Source organism: Solanum pennellii, chromosome 1 (assembly GCF_001406875.1).
Source record: "Solanum pennellii chromosome 1, SPENNV200".
In the NCBI taxonomy this organism is placed as follows: domain Eukaryota; kingdom Viridiplantae; phylum Streptophyta; class Magnoliopsida; order Solanales; family Solanaceae; genus Solanum; species Solanum pennellii.
The window spans coordinates 101,525,655-101,545,537 of NC_028637.1; the positions used below are offsets into that span (position 1 = coordinate 101,525,655).

Consider the following 19,883-nt stretch of genomic DNA (forward strand, 5'->3'; position numbering starts at 1 on the left):
ACGCTCTTTTGTAACATTATACGTTATTGACTTTTTTCCTATTTTTTTCTCCACTTTCTCTAATAATACAGAAGTTGTTTACTTACAATATTAATTAAGTGTATTACGATTAAATTCATTCATATAAAATTGTTTAAAGAATCTACGATAAAAGGAATTTTAATTAATAGGAATGAGATATAGAATAGTTTTTATAACTCAATTTTAGTCACTAGTTAGCTCAACTGTGTTAGTTTCACATTAATTGAGATCATGTAAATCTCGATGACGAATAGATTTTGTGATAGATGAAAAATATTGAAAAACAATGATAATATCATAGTTTATTCAAAATATTTGTAACATTAATATAGTAGCAACTTAGATTACATGTATTTTGAAATCTAAAACGCTTGGCTACAAGAATTGAGACGTTGGAAGAAAAATGCTTAAAAATTACAAAAGCAATATAAAGTTGTCTAGTTATTATCAAAAAGTATTATTTGTATCAGGGAAATTTCACATATAGTTATTAAGTATCTTAATAATATTCTTTAGATGTAGTTTACCTAATTGTGCATCGTTGGTATAATTTCAGTTGCTACATATATTTTGATTTGTATACTTCACATGCTTTAAATAATTTATATAATTCAGAGTTTAAATTTTTTGTTGTTATAAAAATGGACAATAATTTCAGTTAGAAAATGAAAATAATCTCATAAATTACAAATGAAAGTTTCATATCATATATGACTTCCTCTATATCTTATTTTTATTTATATAAATTGGTTAGTATCCATTGTTTTGCATTTTTTTTTTTATAAAAAATTATTGATTGATTATGAATCCATTACTTATTGGAGGTTTTGGTCGAATAAATGTATTCCCTAAATATATTAGATGAGATATATTTTCTTTTTAGAAAGACAAATAGGGAATTATGGGCCCACTAAGGTGGCATTGTAGCCATCTATTAAAGTTGAGAGAAATATAACAGGGTCCTTTACTGACATTTGGGCTGAATATTGAACTCTATGATTGAGATGAAAAGAAAACTACAACCAAAAATAACTATATTTGTTAATTCAATATAAATAATCATATATTAATATTAAAATTACCATTATTTTAATGAACAACTATTCATATTAGTTTCTCAATTAATTATTTACAATTCAGTCGTCTTGTCTTATATTTTGATTTCCTATTTATATTAATAAATAATAACTAGTATTATATTTATACTTTAAGTGTTGATTACACTAAATCTTTTTTTGTACTTTTCATTGTTAGAGTATTTTTTTAATTAAACTCAAAGGAGGAACTAAAATTTTCAACAAAGAGTTCGAGATTTGTAGAAATAGATAACCAAAAAGGGTTTGAACATATAAACTTATTTTAACCATATATAAATAATATAATTTTCTATCAAAAGAGATTCGAAGGAATCCTATTCATATAAGGTAAAGGTAGATTTGCTCCCTGATTACACTGATAATTTAACGAGTATTATAATTTTTAATATATTCACGTAATGTAGTATAAGAATATATTGAAACTCTTTTGAATTAGACATTTTTAATTGTGTGGGCATATGAATTATTTTTTGTCCCCATGTAATAAACGTGTCATTAAAAATTTTGGAATGTACAGAAGCCTACCGTACTTGGGATTTGTGTCACCAATATTTATTTTGAAGCGTATCATCATTTCATACATAACAATGCACCATGATTGATATCCCTTTGCCACATCTTCGCACGAAATTTCCATGACACTTTCTCCAAGTTCGCGTGCATAAAAAAACTACTCATATAATATTAAGCTTCATTTTAATTATAAATTTTAAATCTAAGCTCTTAAAATTTGAAGTGATGTTTTTTTTTTTGTTTAGAAAGTATTTAAAATTTTAAAATTTATCTCTTAAAAAACATTGAACTATAAGCAATTATCTATTAAAATGTTTGTACTTAGTTATCAGCGAGATCACTCAATTTTAGATATTTATTTTCAAAACTCATTTAACTATATTTATCATTAAAATATATTTGCTTTTTATAGATTAAATTATTTTTTATATCATTTAATTATGAACACGTAAATAAATAAAAATATAGAATATAGAATCTATTTTATTTATACCTGATCTCCCCTATAAGCTCCCGCTTTACTTCTAATTAGATGAATCTCACAAATTTAATTTGTTTTTAAATGGCATTTTGATAAGAAACGGACAGGCACCTACTTGATTTGCAAAAATAAAATCATGCCAAATAAGGAGAAAAAACAAACACGACCTAAAAAAAAAAAAGTCTGATTTTGTTTACTTATGGGCTATAGAGTTTATGATATTATATGAAATAAAAATAAATACATTCCATAATTTTGTTTATTTGTGGCCTTTTAATAAAATATCATAAAAAATATATATAGCGAAGTTGAATGATTTTTTGATACAAATCTATCTAATTAAATATTTAAAGATAAAATTTCAGATTTATCTATCTAACCAAACACCAGCTTAAGTGGGTATTTTTACCCCCAAAATGTTCTTATAAATATATCACTTCATTTAGAATTTATCAAATTTTGTTTGGTTATAATTTTTGTAACGAATATTCTGGAATAATGCTTATTTTTAAATATTACTTAAGTATTATTATTTTTTTACTTAAATTAATACAACTTCAAAAGTGAAAATAAGTTATATTGAAAATACAATTCAAATTTGAATTTTAATTTTTCGTGATTAAATACAATTTTTCTAATATAATGAATAATTATTGAAAGAATTTGATAGCATTTCCTAACCCAATATTAAACTATCCCTATCTTAAAAAAATTAAATCACTCGATAAGATTTGAATTTGATCAAATTATTAAACTATTCAATACGATCTAAAAACGAATTTAAATTTATAACTCAAATATGATAAACAAACATAAATTTTAAAGTTTGAGAAAAGTTAAAAAATAAGAAAAGGAGAAGGAAAGTGCGGTATTCGCACACGTAAAGTAAAGTAGAATCACTTATTTCTACCAACCAAAAAAACAGCAACTTATTACTCACCAACCAAAGCTAACCATTAAAAGAAAGAACTTCGCAAAACAAACCCACAAACAAGATGTCAAATACATAAAAATATAAATAAAAATACATCAAATAAAGAAATTCTCTGTTTTTAGTTATACGAAAATAAAAGTGTCTAACTGAGCTAAAACTAGGGAAAATTGATTTTAAAATTAACTTACTATCTTTTTCTAAAATTTAATACTACATTCATTCAAATTTATTTGACATATTTGATATAGTGTTCTTTAAAAAAAAACTTTATCAAATTTGTTATTTAAAAGAGGAATTTTAAAATTAAATTATTTATGTAATTGTAACCAACCAGGGTTATGGTGTAAAGTGAGACTGTTGACTTTTGAATTGACCTGCAATACACAATTCAAATTCAATTCAAATTTAATTAGGACTCTAATATGAGATTCGAATATCGAGTGAGAAAAAAATAAAATTATTTCATTAAAAGTAAAACAAAATAATTTAAAATTCTAGTATTTTTAATTATCATGAAGTATTCTAAAATTTACAATAATCTCAAAAAGAAAAAGTTTCACAAAATTGAATACGAAAAGTGGCTTTTTATAATAATTTTTGATAAATGCTTAAAAGATTATTTATTTATTATTGGGAAAAAGGCCTAAAATATTCTTAAAGTATTAGAAATGGTATAAAATTATTTTTCATCTACTTATTTGGCTCAAAAATACCATTTTCAATCACCTTTGGGTTCAAAATTAACCATTTGACGGTTTTAAATTTAAACTATTTAAATATTTTTTAAGATGCATGGCACTCAAATATTTTTAGAAAATATTGAAATAGTTTAAATTTAAAATTGTTATATAAGTGGTCAATATTAATTTCAAAGGTGGATGAGAAGGATATTTTGGAGCCAATAGATGGATGAGAAGGGATTTTGGAGCCAATAGGTGAATGTAGGATAATTTTATACTATTTTCAATATTTCTAGAATATTTTAGGCCTTTTTTCGATTATTATTTTTCCTTTGGTTCAAAGCACATTTTTTTTATACAATATAAATAAATTGATTCACGTGTCAAACAGTATGTGGTGTATTTACTTTAAATTGTCCTATTGGCTATTTAATAGTATCTGTTTACTCTCTCTTCCACACTTCTTGTTGTTTCTCTGCTTTCTATCTAAAAACTTCTCCAGGTTTCCTTTTTATATACACTAACTTATCAGGTTTGACTCTTTAAAACTTTTCCTTCTTATTTCTAGTTTTCATTTAGATGATGATCAGCTGATGATTTTTCAGTTGGATCTTGATCTTTTATTGTAGTAAATTTCTTATAATTATCATGTTTTGCTTCTACTAATTAGTTCAGACGGAATAATCATCTGTATATTGTTTAGCAGTTTAACTTCTTGAAAACCCTTTTTCTTGTTTTGCTTTTTTTGAGAGTCTAGTTGTTTGACTTGCTTTTCTTGTATCCATGTTGTCAATTTCTTCTTCTTTTTATGTTACCTTTCTCAAAAAAAAAAATTCTTCTTTTTTTCCCATGTTCTTGGGCTACAAGATTGCTTTTTCTTGATTTGAAAAGAATCTTTGTTACACTTTTCAAGAAAAAAGAGAGATGGGTCTTTGATATTTTCTTAATCTTGGTTTAAGGTAGATGCAAAATAAAAATCTGAATTTCCGGGTAAAGAGTCATTCATCTATTGTGATAGTAAGCAATTAATATTATGTTTGTAGCGTGTGAATGTTCTACTTTTTAACTAATCTTGGAGCTAGCAAATTTCATATGTTAAGTTCTTGGTTAGTGATATTAAGTTTTCACGGGAAGTGGATAGGGAATAGTTTCAGGACCCTTGCGAGTTGTGAGTATTCATTCTGTAATACTGTTACATGTGCACATAATTATTGTGGGTTAAGTTAATATTTCTCTTTGTTTAAGACTAGATTATGACATTGTAGAAATCCGAATATTCCTGTTTACTTGTGTTAACATCTTGTTAGTCCCCTTTTTGGTCTTGTAGTGCAGTCACTCTGCAGACATGGAAAAGAAGCATCTATGTGCTGCTCTTCTTTTATGGGCCATTGCTTGCTCTGCACTTCCTGCTTCCTCTGGTGATTTGTTTAGAATTGGTTTGAAGAAGCACCGCTTGGATGTTGATAGCATAAAAGCTGCAAGAGTAGCCAAACTACAAGATAGATATGGGAAGCATGTGAATGGCATTGAAAAGAAATCGAGTGGCTCAGATATCGATATAGTCCCATTAAAGAACTACTTGGATGCCCAATACTATGGAGAGATTGGTATTGGTTCACCTCCACAGAAATTCAAAGTTATCTTTGATACTGGGAGTTCTAACCTCTGGGTTCCATCATCGAAATGCTATTTCTCTGTAAGTTATTGTGCTCATTTTTGTTAAGTTAGTTATCCCTTCACTCGTTTATCAGAATTTCTTCCTTAAATTTTTAATAATGCTCTCAGATTGCATGCTGGATCCACTCTAAGTACCAGGCGAGCAAATCCAGTACATATACAAGAGATGGTGATCATCATGCTCCTTTGTAATTAAGAATCTTTGTTCTATGTTCATATTTATTGTTCACCAAGTAATTTCATTTTTCATTTCAAGTCGCAGTTCCAGCTTGATATGTATGTCTTTTTCTGATTGTATTTTGCTACCTGTTATGATCTAGGGGAATCTTGTTCAATCCGTTATGGAACTGGATCTATTTCTGGCCATTTCAGTATGGACAATGTTCAAGTTGGTGATCTTGTAGTTAAAGATCAGGTGACTTCTAGTTTGGCTACTGGTTCTCGACATACCATGGTATGATCCTTCCTGTTTCCATATGATGACAATTCTGCATCAATTTTTCAGGTGTTTATTGAGGCGACACGAGAACCTAGTATTACATTTATTGTTGCAAAGTTTGATGGTATACTAGGCCTTGGTTTCCAGGAAATTTCTGTTGGAAATACTACACCTGTCTGGTAGTTTTTCCTATTTTAGGCGTTTATTTCAGTTGTCCATTTATTTCTTGTTCATTTTCTTTTCAGCTTCGTGGAGTCTGCTTGTCTTGTAGGTACAATATGGTGGGGCAAGGTCTTGTCAAAGAACCCGTCTTCTCTTTCTGGTTTAACCGTGATGCAAATGCAAAAGAGGGAGGTGAACTTGTTTTTGGTGGAGTTGATCCAAAGCACTTCAAGGGTAATCATACTTATGTTCCGTTGACTCAGAAGGGCTACTGGCAGGTACTTGAACGTTTTTTCATTTCCTCATTTCTTCTACATCTTAGATGCTGGTTTTTGGAGGGGGAAGAAGGTTGGTGGTGCAATCTAAAAGCAGCTCATTTGTTATGCTATCCTCCAATTATTTTCCTTTGCCTTTTTCAGTTTAATATGGGAGATTTCCTTATCGGGAACACATCAACTGGTAAGTATTCCCCATCTAATCCCATGTAATCATCTACAGTATTCCTAACAGAGCGTAGATCATCACATGCAAGAAATGGAGATTGCCCTCAAGTTTGTTTATTGGAAAAGATAATTCTAAGTCTACTGCTTTGAGGCAGTACCTAACTGTTATCCAGTTTTCATGAGTTATACAGAGACTTCTACCCTGTAGGTTTATATAAGTTATCCATGCGCCATGGCCAAAAACAAACTAAGTATCATTCTGAATAAGGTATACCATCTATCTAACACAGTTAATGAGTGTTTTAAGTTCTGGTCATGTTTTCCTGTTTCAGGTTATTGTGCAGGTGGTTGTGCTGCTATTGTGGATTCTGGAACATCACTGCTTGCTGGTCCAACAGTATGTTCTGTTATCTCTAACTTACTCGGGTTGTAAACTTTTAGACTACCTATTTATTTAAAATAATACTTGTAACTTATGGCAAATCTACTTCAGACCATCGTGACACAAATCAACCATGCCATTGGAGCAGAAGGAATAGTTAGCATGGAATGTAAAACTATTGTTTCACAGTATGGAGAGATGATCTGGGACTTACTAGTGTCAGGGGTCTGTTCCCTTTCCCTCTTTTGTTTATTTCACATTTCAGTGTGCTTCTGATAAGACGTTATTGTGGTCTGCAGATAAGACCTGATCAAGTTTGTTCACAAGCAGGTTTATGCTTTCTTGATGGATCTCAGCATGTGAGGTACAACCCCACCATCTAATTTTAATTGCTCTTCCTGGTATGGCGTAGTTAAACTTGAAGTTCATGTCATTGAGGAGGCTTTAGTAAAAGTGTTGAGCGGATAAAAAAAGTATGAACTACTTCCTATATTTGAGAAATTACTGTTGATGATTACAAATAAGCACAGAAAAATCAAGAGAGCTTCGAGAGTTCTTGAAAAAATTATTATGTGAGCCTCAAGTATTATCTGAATTCCACACTCTCTGTCATCTGATTTTTGAATGCTCAGCATGATCTGTTAGACCTGAAAGGTAGGATTTGCTAATCCAACAGTATACAATGAGCATAAAGTTTTGAAAATGTTGGTTTATCACTTAGGCTCCAGATTTGCTATGCCAGATGTAAGTCAACTAATGAACCAAATTCCTTGCAGCTCTAATATTAGAACTGTAGTTGAAAGGGAAACTGAAGGAAGTTCTGTTGGTGAAGCACCACTGTGCACTGCCTGTGAGATGGCAGTTGTTTGGATGCAAAACCAGCTCAAACAAGAGCAGACAAAAGAGAAAGTGTTAGAGTATGTAAATCAGGTAAAGTCACAGCTTTACCTGATGTCCAATAAATAGTATATCAAATCGTCCTAATATTAAAGCTTTGATGTTTTACAGCTTTGTGAGAAAATACCAAGTCCAATGGGAGAATCTGCAATCGACTGTAACCGCATCTCATCCATGCCAGATATTACATTCACTATCAAAGATACAGCCTTTGTGCTCACTCCAGAACAGGTTTCACTCCACGCATTTTTAGTTCGTGTTCTTACATTGATTACTCCGGTACATTGAAATGTACATATGTGGTATATAATCTTGATTTTGCACCCTGAGTTGTCATTTCACTCACTAAACAATTGGGAAAAAACTACCTATTTGCTTAAATAGTAATTATACCCCGAACTCTGACATTATTTGCTTAAATAATAATTATACCCTCAACTCTAAAGTCTGAATGGCTCGTGAAAATTAAACTAAAGGACAAAGTAGCTGCATTCACTGAATTGCTGAAACATAAAACATAGTCGGCGAGAGGCTGCTCCATTGTTGTATCAAATATTTATTTACTTCATTTTGGTCAGTATCTGGAGAGGAGGAGGTGTTTCACTGTCTTATTTGCTATGAAATAGAAAGTCATTTCTGGAATTATATGGTAGTCAAGTACTACTAATATTATGATATTTAAGCTAAAAGACATATTGTACTAATATTTTGATGCATCTACTAGCAAGAACATGTCACTGAACCCCCTTGCTGTAATAAAGTAGTTTGGAAACAATACCTTAACTGTTTATATCCAACGAGCTTGAATTCAGGTAAGGCTACATTAAATTTTAGTCAAAGAAAAAATTTGGTATTTATAAAGAGATGATTGGGAGAACAAGATTGTAAAAAAGGAGAGAAACAAGAATCTTGACTTGCAACAAACGAACAACTTCACTTTAGTAAGACAGAATGTGATCGATCAAGATCAACTGCTGCCAATGAACTTGATGTGTAACATTTGTTATGAAATGCCTTTGATACACCTGATAACTAAAAATTTTGGTTGACAGTATATTCTTAAAACTGGAGAAGGGGTTGCTACAATTTGTGTCAGTGGATTTGCTGCTCTGGATGTGCCACCACCTCGCGGTCCTCTTTGGTATGTTATCCTTGCACTTCCAAGCATCAATGAATCAATGTTGACTACATTCATACTACTACATTACTCTAAGCAAAAACTACAGAAATCATGTTTCATACAAACACGCCACTTTCAATTTCATCATGTAGCTAATATTTTGTTGCTGCTGTCCTAAAATGATATTCATATATGTGGTTGCAGGATTCTTGGAGATGTATTCATGGGGCCGTATCACACTGTGTTTGACTACGGTAAATCCCAAGTGGGTTTTGCTGAAGCTGCATAATAGCCTTTAATGTAGTTACACGCCACAGTTACTTTCGTAAAATGGGGGAAGTATTGTAAAGAGATGAATGAAATTGCTACTGCTATTACTATTGCTATATGATTGTGTTGTATCTTACTATAATATGGCACACTAGTCGCCTTTTTCTTGACTACTTCAGGTGCTACTTACTGAACCTTGTGCATGTCTAAATAATATATGCTCAGTTGCAGTAGTAATCACTTGCTCCCACTACAAGTAGAGTTTTAAAGATGCAAGATACTTGCATCAAATTCTAGCGTTTGATGCAAGGAATTAGTCTATGCTTTGGATCGATTAGGCCTTAAGAGGACAAGACATATTTGACACTGATGGTATCTACTACTCCAAACGGTCTACTTGTTTTACATGTTTTAGAACAATTAGTCAATCCACTATTGTCCTCTTAATTGTGCACACGTTGCTCACACTTAGTGAATCAGTCCAAGGGCAAATTTACAACGTAAAACACAAATTTACCTCATAGATCTCGTGTAACATGTTCAAAACCATAGAAATAGAGTATACGGTATCTATCTAACAAGTCCCCTCGGGGACAAACATCATCCAATCATGACAGCAAATAAATGCTTAGAAGTATTACAATGTACAACTCAACATAATACACCAACAGAAGAAAATGCATTCAGGTTCAGTATCTATCATTCATCAGTCTTCAACGACACCAGGCTTGTGTAGATGCACTGTTACTCCTCGTCACTTTCATTGCTGAAGACAGATGCAACAGTTACTACACGCACTGTTACTCCTCGTCACTTTCATTGCTGAAGACAGATGCAACAGTTACTTTTGGCTTCTTTGCAGATTTGTTAACCAAGGTCGTCACCTAACAGAGAAGGGGTAGGCAGAAGGAGGTCAGGATCAGCTACAAATCAACCAAATCATTTCCTAAAGAACCAAAAGATTGATGAAAAGACAAATAAATTCACTTGTTTTCTTTTCCCATCCAGAAATGGGTAAATGACTACTTGAGTGCATTTGAAGCATGCCTCTTCACATTAATAATTATCAGATGTCATCATCTTCTCCTCTTTCCAAGTAATTTTTTTGAAGGACAGCGGGAAGAGGCAACATATGCACCCCAAGACAGTTAACCAGGTAGTATATCTCACAATGTGTTCCACATAAATAAGAGGTTTGTGAATATGGAATTCCTACTTCCATATTATACTAGCATAACTTATCTTTTCTATTAAAGTTGTTAATCCTCACGAACAGCAATCATGATCCACTAGAAAATTCTTGTTTGACTTGCATATAGTTCTGCAGGATGTCACAACCAACCTAGCAAGTTCACATGGGAACTGAACTGAACAAATCAATTGAGTGCTCCCATGTTTTGCACTCGAGTGGGACAAGGAACACTAGGTGATTTCTTTTCATCTGCATAAGCGTTGATGGGAAAAGTTACCGGATACCTATGCAAGAGGGAGGTAGCAAGTACCCGGTGGAATAGTCCAGGTGCGTGCAAGCTGGCTTGGATGCCACATCATAAAAAGAGAAGGAATCAATTGGGTGATCCCTAGTTACACGCGTGAATCTCACTATATATCCATGCTTTAGCATCTTCTTTCTCTCTCAATAATTCTAATTATCTAAGGATTAGAAGTTTCTAATATCTCTTTGCCCTGATTTGGAAAATTAAAAAAATTATAAAGAGAGCAATAGCTGAGATAATCGGTAATCTAACTGTAAGTACCTTTGATGAGCCTCCTTTCGCAGAAAATCCGAACTTCAAAGTCTTCCTCTGATCTTGATCTGCTAGGGCAGTTGCAGTTCTAACCATGGAAGGGGCTGGAATATTTCCTGCTTCCTCTGGTGTTTGCTGTTCTTGCTGCTTCTTATTGGCAGCCCTAGTATAAGTAAAAGTAAAAACAGATCATCACAAGAAACACATACCACAATATCAGAAAATAGATGCAGAATGGCCTGAATGGGAAATATCATACATTTGGGCGAATTTTGCCATCTCCCTCTCTTGACGTTGCTGTTCTCTTTTATGTCTATCGTCCCGGCTACTTCCATGCATTTCTCTCATTTCCTTGAAGCGCTACAATAGTAACAGAAGGTTAGATAACGCTTAATGGAGGAGGGGAATGAAGGTAATAAACTTTTTTTCTGAGGGATAACGATGAAGATAATATCAAAGAACTGGAAAATATTTTGAGATCTTAAGGAAAACAATTACCTTCCTGTGATTGTGATCATATGAACTTAGGTGAGCTTCAAACTCCATTGCTAATTTATATTGCTTGTTGCACAGCTCACAAAAGAAAGTCTTGCGTATTTCCTTCACGTCCGTTTCAATTTTGTGCTCGCGTTCTGCTAAAACCTGGATTTTCATAATGTGCAGGAAGCAGGCAGTAGAAGCCACCAGGTAATAAAAACTGCACGAAATTCTCAACATCTTCCAAAGTTGGTATCCCCTAATATACCATTCCCATCAAAAGACACACATATATACAATATGCTGCCTTCTGTTATTAGATGTATGTTTCAGGAAAAGTAAAGTATCAAACTCAAATAGTCTAGTGCAACACATTTAATAGCTATCCTAAAAGTGTAAATGGCATACCTCCCGTTTTTTGGCAAGTTCTTCAGTCTCCTCTAGTTCAATATCAAGCTTACGTCTTTGAATATTTTCTTCTGCTGTAAAAAAATCATCTTCCTCTTGCTTTCCTATCCCCAACTTTGGGTCTCGCATCCCTGATTTTATTGGCTCAGTAATTCCTAGTCCCAAAAGGAAGAAATTAATCAAGACTAATTAATGCGCATGGATACATTACAGCAAATGTAACTTAAGAAGGTAGAAAGAAATATGTCAAGCAATTTTGAACAAGTAGCCTTACCTTGCTCATTTTTCCCAAGACCCTTCCCCTTCCAACCCATCTTCTGAAGAAGCCTGAATCCAATGTTAGAGGATGTCAACTGCGTATCTAAAGATGCTTGTTCCACATTTTCCAGGTCTACGTTTTCCGTTGGTCTATGATTAATAGGAAGGCGAAAATCCTCAGCGAGATCCTCTAGAACAGAAGCCTCATCAGCCTATGTTTCAAAAAGTTGAGACGCAACTTTGTTAATTAAAATAGCTGAATATCAAGATTTGTACTGCACAAGTCACAGAACATAACAGAGTTGAAATAAACCAAAATTCATAAGCATCCTTCGTTCCTTACAAATAAGTTGACTACAAAGGCACCGGTATTGTATCTTACTTCTCTCTACAAACACCCCCCCCCCCCAAAAAAAAAAAAAAAGAAGAACGGAAAAGGCTTGAGTTCTCCAGATTGCAAAAGAATCTTTATACTATTAGAATCATCCTAAATGAGTTTCTAAATAAAATTTAAGAGAAAGTAATATGAAAAGCCAATAAAGTGGAAATAAATGAGAGATCCGTGATGAATGAAGGAATTAGCCAAGTCACAAAGTAAGAACAATCAGCATTCTAGCTCATACCTCTTCCATTTCTTGCTGCCGTCTATCTCTCATGCGCATATCAGGCCTACTATTGAACCATCTATCATCCATACCTATATGATAACGCTATTCACACAGAGCAAGCAACAAAGTTATTTACCAGTGTACAAAATAAAGAAATGTTGCACAGAAGTAAACAAAGCGAGGAAGTGGCAAAACTGAACCAAGTCTAAATTCCATAATGCTCAAAAGGCCACATGGTCCTTCTAACCATGTAATATAAGAAAAAGCCGCGCATTCTAATAGTTAAGATGCTTTTGTATATCATAGAATGTTTCAACAAAATCATTTTCTAGTCTTTTCTACAGTTGAAATAAATAATTTCATCAGATAAGTATCTCAACTCATTGCCAACTGAAACAATGATTCAGAATATAGTTTCCTGGTTAAATCATTTTCACTAAACATTTTAAGCTAATACTTAATCAATCAGATGGAATAGACGACAAATTCATTAAACAGTCAAAATCAGCAAACAGAACACTGCATAACAAAATACACCTGTAAATTGTAAGATCCCAATGATATACCAGAAACCAAACACGGAATTCATTTTCAACGATTCATTAGGTTAAGATATATGCCGGAATCGGCACATTGGAAAAAAAAATAGGACTTTGTTCATAATTTCAACGTTTACGAACAGAAATAAAGACGAATAACGAGAAGTAATTGGTACCTGATTGAAGGAATATCGGTTTCGTAGCAAGTGTTAGCTCCAGAATTGTCTGTAATTCAGGATTCAACGTTTGTTTGAGCGAAAGAGAAAGGGCAAGAATCTAGGGTTAAGCTCACCCAATAGGGACACAGTTGCCTCACTTGTGCCTTTGAGATTTTGCCACGTCGTTCATCTCACGGGTGTAATCTTTTCGGGTCGACCCAAATCCAACACCATTCTTTTTTCTTCTTTTCTTTTTTTTTTAAAAAAAATTCTTTAATTTAATGATTCTTGAATTTAAGTGTTACACCATGTGAAATAATTAAAGGTTGTAGCTAAAATAAGTTCAAATATAACTTCTAATTTATATTTGTTTGAGTTTTAACTTATATCATATAGGTGCTTCAAAATATTTTATTTTAAATATTATAAAATTATTTTATATTAAAAATACTTGAAAATAAGTTGATTCAAACAAATTTATGATCTTACGTTCTTTGTTTTGCTTTTTCCTCTTATTGTGTTACTGTTGCGCATCAAAAATGTATAATGTTACTTGTCAATTCAAGCATCTAACATAAAGATAGAATTAGAAGTTTATAAAATTGATTTATATTCTAATGATATTTCAAAAGATATTTTTAAACAATACTATATACTCATTATATTTATTGTAAAATAATACACATGAATTTTCAATTGTTATAAGAAAATATTCACGAGTTTGAAGGTATCTCTAAAGACAAATAACTTTTACGTACAATCGTATATTGTAATTTATTATTAATGCGATTTCATCTAATTATATTCTGCACTAGAAATTAAAAAAGAGTAAATTAACTTTCAAGAATAAAATAAAGTGCGACATACAAGAAAATTGATAGTTTTAACTAGACTAATCAAAATGATGTTGGTAGGATGCCCATCTAGAAATTGAAATTTCCTGTGAATTGCACGCAATTCATGCCAAACATGCTAATTACCATTGATATGCAAAAGTTTATACGATTCTTAAAGAAATTTATTAAATTGAAGTGCTAATTAATTAAACTATAAAAGATTAAAGCCAAGGTTGATGCCCAATCCTCATTATATTGTGTTGGTGGTGTGGTCCAAAAATTGGCATTTGCATACAAAAGGGGATATTTGTTTATCTACTTTTTTCTTTTGGAGTAAGATTTGTTGTAGGATTGTAGCTTATAAGGCACAACTCTAATCATTATCTACTTGTATAAAATATGAAAATTAGTATCACTTTTTAAGATTAAACAAATAATTATAGATATGAACAAGACCAAATGAGACTGTATCGAAATCTCATAGAGGGATTGATGGACCCCTTCTAAAACCTTTAATCATGTAGCAACACTAATCCTAAATGTTACAAGGAATATATTAAATTATGAAAAATAGCCCCTTTCTTTATTACATTCAATTAATACACGATAAAACTATTTCAACAAGTTCCTTCACGTATAGGTCTGATTTTATCCATAAGTTAAATATGTGACATCTGTTTATCAAATTATATGAAAGTGTGTACTCATCACATTTAAAAATTAAAACTAGATTTTCCAATCTCAATCAAGGGCGGAGCTAGCTTATTGATTGTGAATTTGACCGAACTTACTAGCTTTAACGACTTTTATTTGATCAGAGGGCAGAGATAGATATGAGCTGACAAATTATGTTTTTTTTTTTTATTTATTTTTGGGTGAGATGTACATCGAAATAAATTGATGCACAAGCTTTAGCTTGCTCATTGAATATGTACAAGATTACACAATATAAATTTAGAATAAAAAAACTTTAAAAAACTAAAATTCTGAACTCATAAACTCTAATTCTTAGCTTTTCCTACGTTAAATCTCTGTATTTTTTACAAATAGCTTTTCTTAAGTTCATTCATTACTAATTTAGAGTTAAGCAACTACATATCAAGCTTAACACATCCGATTAGAGAATACATGATGAAACTAAAGGATTAATTAGTTGTCATTTGAATGAACGCAGAGCTCCCAATACCTAACTATATAAATAATTAAAATTCAGGAATGTAGGCCATCTTTCCTTCTAATTAAAGAATTAATTAGTTATCGACACTTGTCACATAAAAACGAAACTCTTGTTTAACTTTTTAGGCCATCTTTTTTGCATCCTTACAAATCCCCACTTTTAATGTTTCTAACACTGATTAGTTAAAAGATTATTCTTTCTTTTTTTCTCAAAAAAAAAAAAGGAATTTAACTACATACATATTAGTATAATAAAGTGATCGAGACAGCAAGAAAACATTAGCTAGTTAATAAAGTATAGAAATAACATAGGAAAAGAAAGTGAAATGTAGCAAAAAAAAAGGGTCCGTAGTTAGAAGTACAATTAAGGGGGAATTAAGATGGTGGAAGGACAGGACATTATGATAACAATGGTTAAGGTTAAAGAAGAATCCTTAAAGCTAGACAGCTTGCAAGCAATTAACGTTTGTAAGGTTCTTAAAAAATGTGTTTAAGATCTGTTCTAATTTTTTTCAATAATTAAAAGTGCTGGCTCTCTACAGCCAATTATGCAATGTATGTATTCAAACATCTAAAAAGTCCCTTTTTGACTCTTTTCCCCATCTTTAACCTTTAATTTAATTACTAAGTATTATATCATTAATTAGTTTTTCTTTCACTTTTCCCTTATTATAATCATACTTCTTATTTCCTCTACATTTCATATTGACAGGTATAGATTCACATCTATCTGGAAATGATATTACTTGTCAAAATAATGTAATATATGTATCTACTTAGTTAGGTATATTATACATAAATAATTATATATTGACTAGAAAAGGTAAAAAAATATATATAGATTAATTAAGGAGGACTTTGGTAAAAATATGTAAAAAGTCGTTAAGTGTTGTTGTCTTGTGAAAGTTACATTTCCTTGAATGATTGAAATAAAATTTCTTCTACCTAACACTAAAAGGTATGTTTGTCTTCAATTTAGGAACTAGTTAATTGAACCTTGGATTATAATATAAATTACTGTATCCTTCTTTAATTTATTATATTCTCTGGAAAAGGATTTCGACATGATTTGATTTGCTGAAGTGATTTGTATTTAGTAAGTTTAAGACAATTCTAGAATTTTCCGAAATTTAGTGCACATTTATTTTGCACAGATTAGTAATTTGTATATATTCGTGTATTGTCAAATAGGCATAATAATATTTCATTATAAATGTTTGATTTTCTCTAAGAGCAATATTTCAAGTTATAAGTTATTTTTCTTTGACATCATTTTACCTATATTATTCGTCGTAGCGGCATACTTCAGGTGTGTTTTTTCAGGTGTGTTTGGTATGAAAGAAAATGTTTTTATGACTTATTTTTTCATGTTTGATTTGTGAGTTGGAAAATATTTTTAGGAAATGATTTTTAGTGTTGATTTATGAATGAAAAATATTTTTGAGAAATATCTTTTATTTTTACTAGAGTAGAAAATAATTTTTAAAATTGAAAAGATATTTTTTTTAAAAAATAATATTTTATTTTTGGGAGGGGGGAAGGGGGCTCGCGGGGTGGAAAAATAAAAATTTAAAATTGAAAATATTTTTTAAAAATAAAATTAATTTTTTTGCGGTTTGGGTGTAGGGGAGGTAGGAGTTTTAAAATAAAAATATACTTAAACTCAATTTTTTTTGGGAGGGTGTAGGCTAAGGGTTTGGGCGATGGTGGGTGGTTAGGGTGAGGGTAAGTGATCGTGTGAAAAATAAAATTTTAAAAATTGANAGGAGGGATATGGGTGAAAAAATAAAAATTTGAAGTTGAAAAATATTTTTTATAATTAATTTCTTTTGGGTGAAGATGGGGGAGGGTGGAAGGAAGGCTAGGAGCGAAATAATAAATACTTGAAGTTAAATTTTTTTTAAAAAAAACAAATTGAAATTTTATTTTAGGAGGTGGGATAGGGTTGCAATGGGTTGGGTGGGGAGATCGAGGGATAGGAGTGACAAAATTAAAATTTGAAGTATATTTTTTAAAACAAACTTAATTTTTCTTTTTTTTGTTCAGAGGGGGGGGGGCTGGTAGGGGGTAGAAGTCGAGGGTAGGAGTGAAAAAATAAAATTTTGAAATTGAAAATATTTTTTTAAAAATAAATTTAATTTTTTTTTTGGAGGGAGAGGAGGGATGATCAGATCGTGGAGGGCGGAGTGAAAATATAAAATTTAAATTTGAAAATATTTTTTAAAAATTGATGTTTTTCTAAAAAAAATGTAATTTGAAGTTGAATAAGAGTTTTGGAAAATGTTTTCCTTAACTTTTGAGGGAAAGTGATTTTTCTTAATTTTAAGGAAAGTGAGTTAATTTGAAAAATATGTTCAAAAACTTTTGTCCTAATCAAAATGAAAAAATTAAAAAACAACGCACCCTTCTTACGGTGTAGTAATACTAATATTTGTAGAAACCATATTATCTATTAAAATATTTATGATAATTATTATTAATATCATAGACATAGTAAATTTTAAGTCTATATATCTAAATAGAAAAAATATATACATTTCAAAATGATGCGCATAAATAATGACCATAACTTCACCAAGAAAGAGCATTGATATTGCTTTTTTACATTCACACGGCTATTATTTTGATTAAATTGGTTAACTAAGTACATTCTATCTTCTCAATGTTAGTACAAAAAAAATTATTAAATTATTTTTTAAAACATATTTAAATTTCTAACTATTAAATAAATGAGATTTAAACATTAAATATCAATACATATGTAATAAAACCAAAAAATCATAAAATTTTCAGTCAAATAACGTCTTTTTAAGTTTGAATGTAGTATTGTTTTTAATCGTATACTTTCCAGTTTCCACACAAGATATTTTTTTTCCGGTAGAAAACCACTCATCTAAATGATTATTAACAATTTATATAATGTAAAAGCAAATTTAAATATAGCATTTATAATTGACAAGCAAGATCCATAAAGTCATAGGAAACTAGGTAAAATGAATATAAGATTCTTTTAAATCATTTTTTTTCTTATTGTAATAATAAAAAGACTCAAAAATTGGGAATTGGGAAGCAATAGTTAGGCAATATTGCAGTATGTATAAAGAAGATGCAACCTTTTCATATAGGTAAAGAAGACTGAATTTTTCGAACAAGTTTGAATTCAACTTCACTGCTTACCGGTAAAAACGCCCACATAAAGCAAGAATCATTTGACAGAGGAGGGAAAATTCGATAAAGAGGGGTCGTCAATGATTTGTTTGAAAAAGAAAGTGAAATGACCCGCCTGTCCATTCAGAGCGACGGAATCAGAATTTTCATACAATTAAATGTCACACTCAAAATTTATATTATTTGAATAATAATTAAAAATTCTGGCTCTGTCAATGTTTAACCATGACCCACGTCTTCCCAAAATTAGGATGTTTGGGTATCAAAAAAGAGAGGAACCATGGGTACCCCATTAAGGATGTTTGGTCAGCTTTTAGAAGCAGCGGTTCTGGTGACTTGTTCTTTTGTCCGATTAGAGTTATTTTTAACAGCAAGCATTTTCTCCCTTAGTAATTTCACTTCATTTAATCACCACCATCAATCAAAATGAACGGTTAGATTAGCATCATAATATCGTACACCCTTAGATCATAACACCCCTTAACACTATAAATTCAATAGAGCCCTTCATTCATTTTCCAAACCAAGTAACACTGATATAGTACTGAACATCACTTGAAAACAAAAGAGAGGAGGAGTGTTAGTTCATATTTTTTCTTCAATTCAATTCAATTATGGCTGGAAAGAAGAGATCTGGATTTTCATTTTTCGGTTTATTTAAATCGAAAAATAGTAGTAGAAGGGAAGATAATTACTCTAGAGATGATTGTGTGAAGGCATACAAAGTATGGCCAAGTGATGAAGATAGAGGTCAATGGGTAGCTGATCCAGGTATTGATAACAAGGCTGCTCTTTTCATCTCTAACAGGACTGCAAAGTGGAGCAGCCCTGAAAGTTAAAAATTAATTATTAATCAACAAGACGAATACCAACGAAGAAGAAGATTATTATATTTAATTTCCTCCATAAATTAAACATCATTATCGTCCCACATATTCATTATGTTCTATAAGGATTAGCTTTTGTATAATTTATTTCTTTCGTTAGTTAGTCAAGTACTCAGTTTGCTCCCTCCCCTGTATGTGAATTGCAAATAATATGATGATGAATAATGTAGTGATCAAGATTTGTTTATAATATTCAAAACCTTTATTATTATTATTATTTCATTTCTTCTTCGTTTTCTTCTACTATATATATATATGCTCATTAATTAAGTTTTTTTTTTTTTTAATGTTTCGATAATATCCAGTTGAGTAAAGCTTCTCTGTAGCTATATCATAATAATTCCCTCAAATTAAGTTGAACAATTTAATTATAAGATCAAATCAACGAATACATATATCGTTTACACACACTTTGAAAGGTTCAAGTATCGTTTAATTATTTTCATTAACCAACTCATGACAGATGATCCTCTTAATTATACTTTTAAAATTAATTAAGTTTGG

At 31.0% G+C, this 19,883-nt stretch overlaps 2 protein-coding genes across 5 annotated transcripts; one reads left to right on the forward strand and one right to left on the reverse strand.

Moving 5' to 3' along the window:
- The first annotated feature begins 4,127 nt into the window (after nucleotides 1–4,127).
- On the forward strand, nucleotides 4,128–9,353 carry LOC107002743 (aspartic proteinase A1-like). 3 transcript variants are annotated; one of them, XM_015200901.2, is made up of 14 exons: nucleotides 4,128–4,258; nucleotides 5,054–5,422; nucleotides 5,512–5,572; nucleotides 5,724–5,818; nucleotides 5,909–6,021; nucleotides 6,114–6,282; nucleotides 6,424–6,463; nucleotides 6,780–6,844; nucleotides 6,941–7,054; nucleotides 7,129–7,193; nucleotides 7,606–7,759; nucleotides 7,838–7,957; nucleotides 8,779–8,867; nucleotides 9,051–9,353. In XM_015200901.2, exons 2-14 carry the CDS (start codon nucleotides 5,072–5,074, stop codon nucleotides 9,133–9,135), a joined length of 1,521 nt encoding a protein of 506 aa, XP_015056387.1. In that variant the 5' UTR covers nucleotides 4,128–4,258; nucleotides 5,054–5,071; the 3' UTR covers nucleotides 9,136–9,353. The 3 variants fall into 3 exon arrangements, with proteins under 3 accessions (XP_015056387.1, XP_027773574.1, XP_027773575.1); XM_027917773.1 differs by having other exon boundaries at nucleotides 4,134–4,258; nucleotides 5,059–5,422; XM_027917774.1 differs by lacking the exon at nucleotides 4,128–4,258 and adding an exon at nucleotides 4,671–4,894 and having other exon boundaries at nucleotides 5,070–5,422.
- Nucleotides 9,354–9,608: 255 nt separating this feature from the next.
- Nucleotides 9,609–13,486, reverse strand: LOC107002752 (G patch domain-containing protein 8). 2 transcript variants are annotated; one of them, XM_015200915.2, is made up of 8 exons: nucleotides 13,331–13,486; nucleotides 12,631–12,717; nucleotides 12,024–12,219; nucleotides 11,750–11,904; nucleotides 11,363–11,506; nucleotides 11,124–11,224; nucleotides 10,874–11,027; nucleotides 9,609–10,000 (listed from the first exon to the last, which is right to left on the reverse strand). In XM_015200915.2, exons 2-8 carry the CDS (start codon nucleotides 12,700–12,702, stop codon nucleotides 9,917–9,919), a joined length of 906 nt encoding a protein of 301 aa, XP_015056401.1. In that variant the 5' UTR covers nucleotides 12,703–12,717; nucleotides 13,331–13,486; the 3' UTR covers nucleotides 9,609–9,916. The 2 variants fall into 2 exon arrangements, with proteins under 2 accessions (XP_015056401.1, XP_027773580.1); XM_027917779.1 differs by having other exon boundaries at nucleotides 12,631–12,704; nucleotides 13,331–13,450.
- Between the last annotated feature and the right edge of the window lie 6,397 nt (nucleotides 13,487–19,883).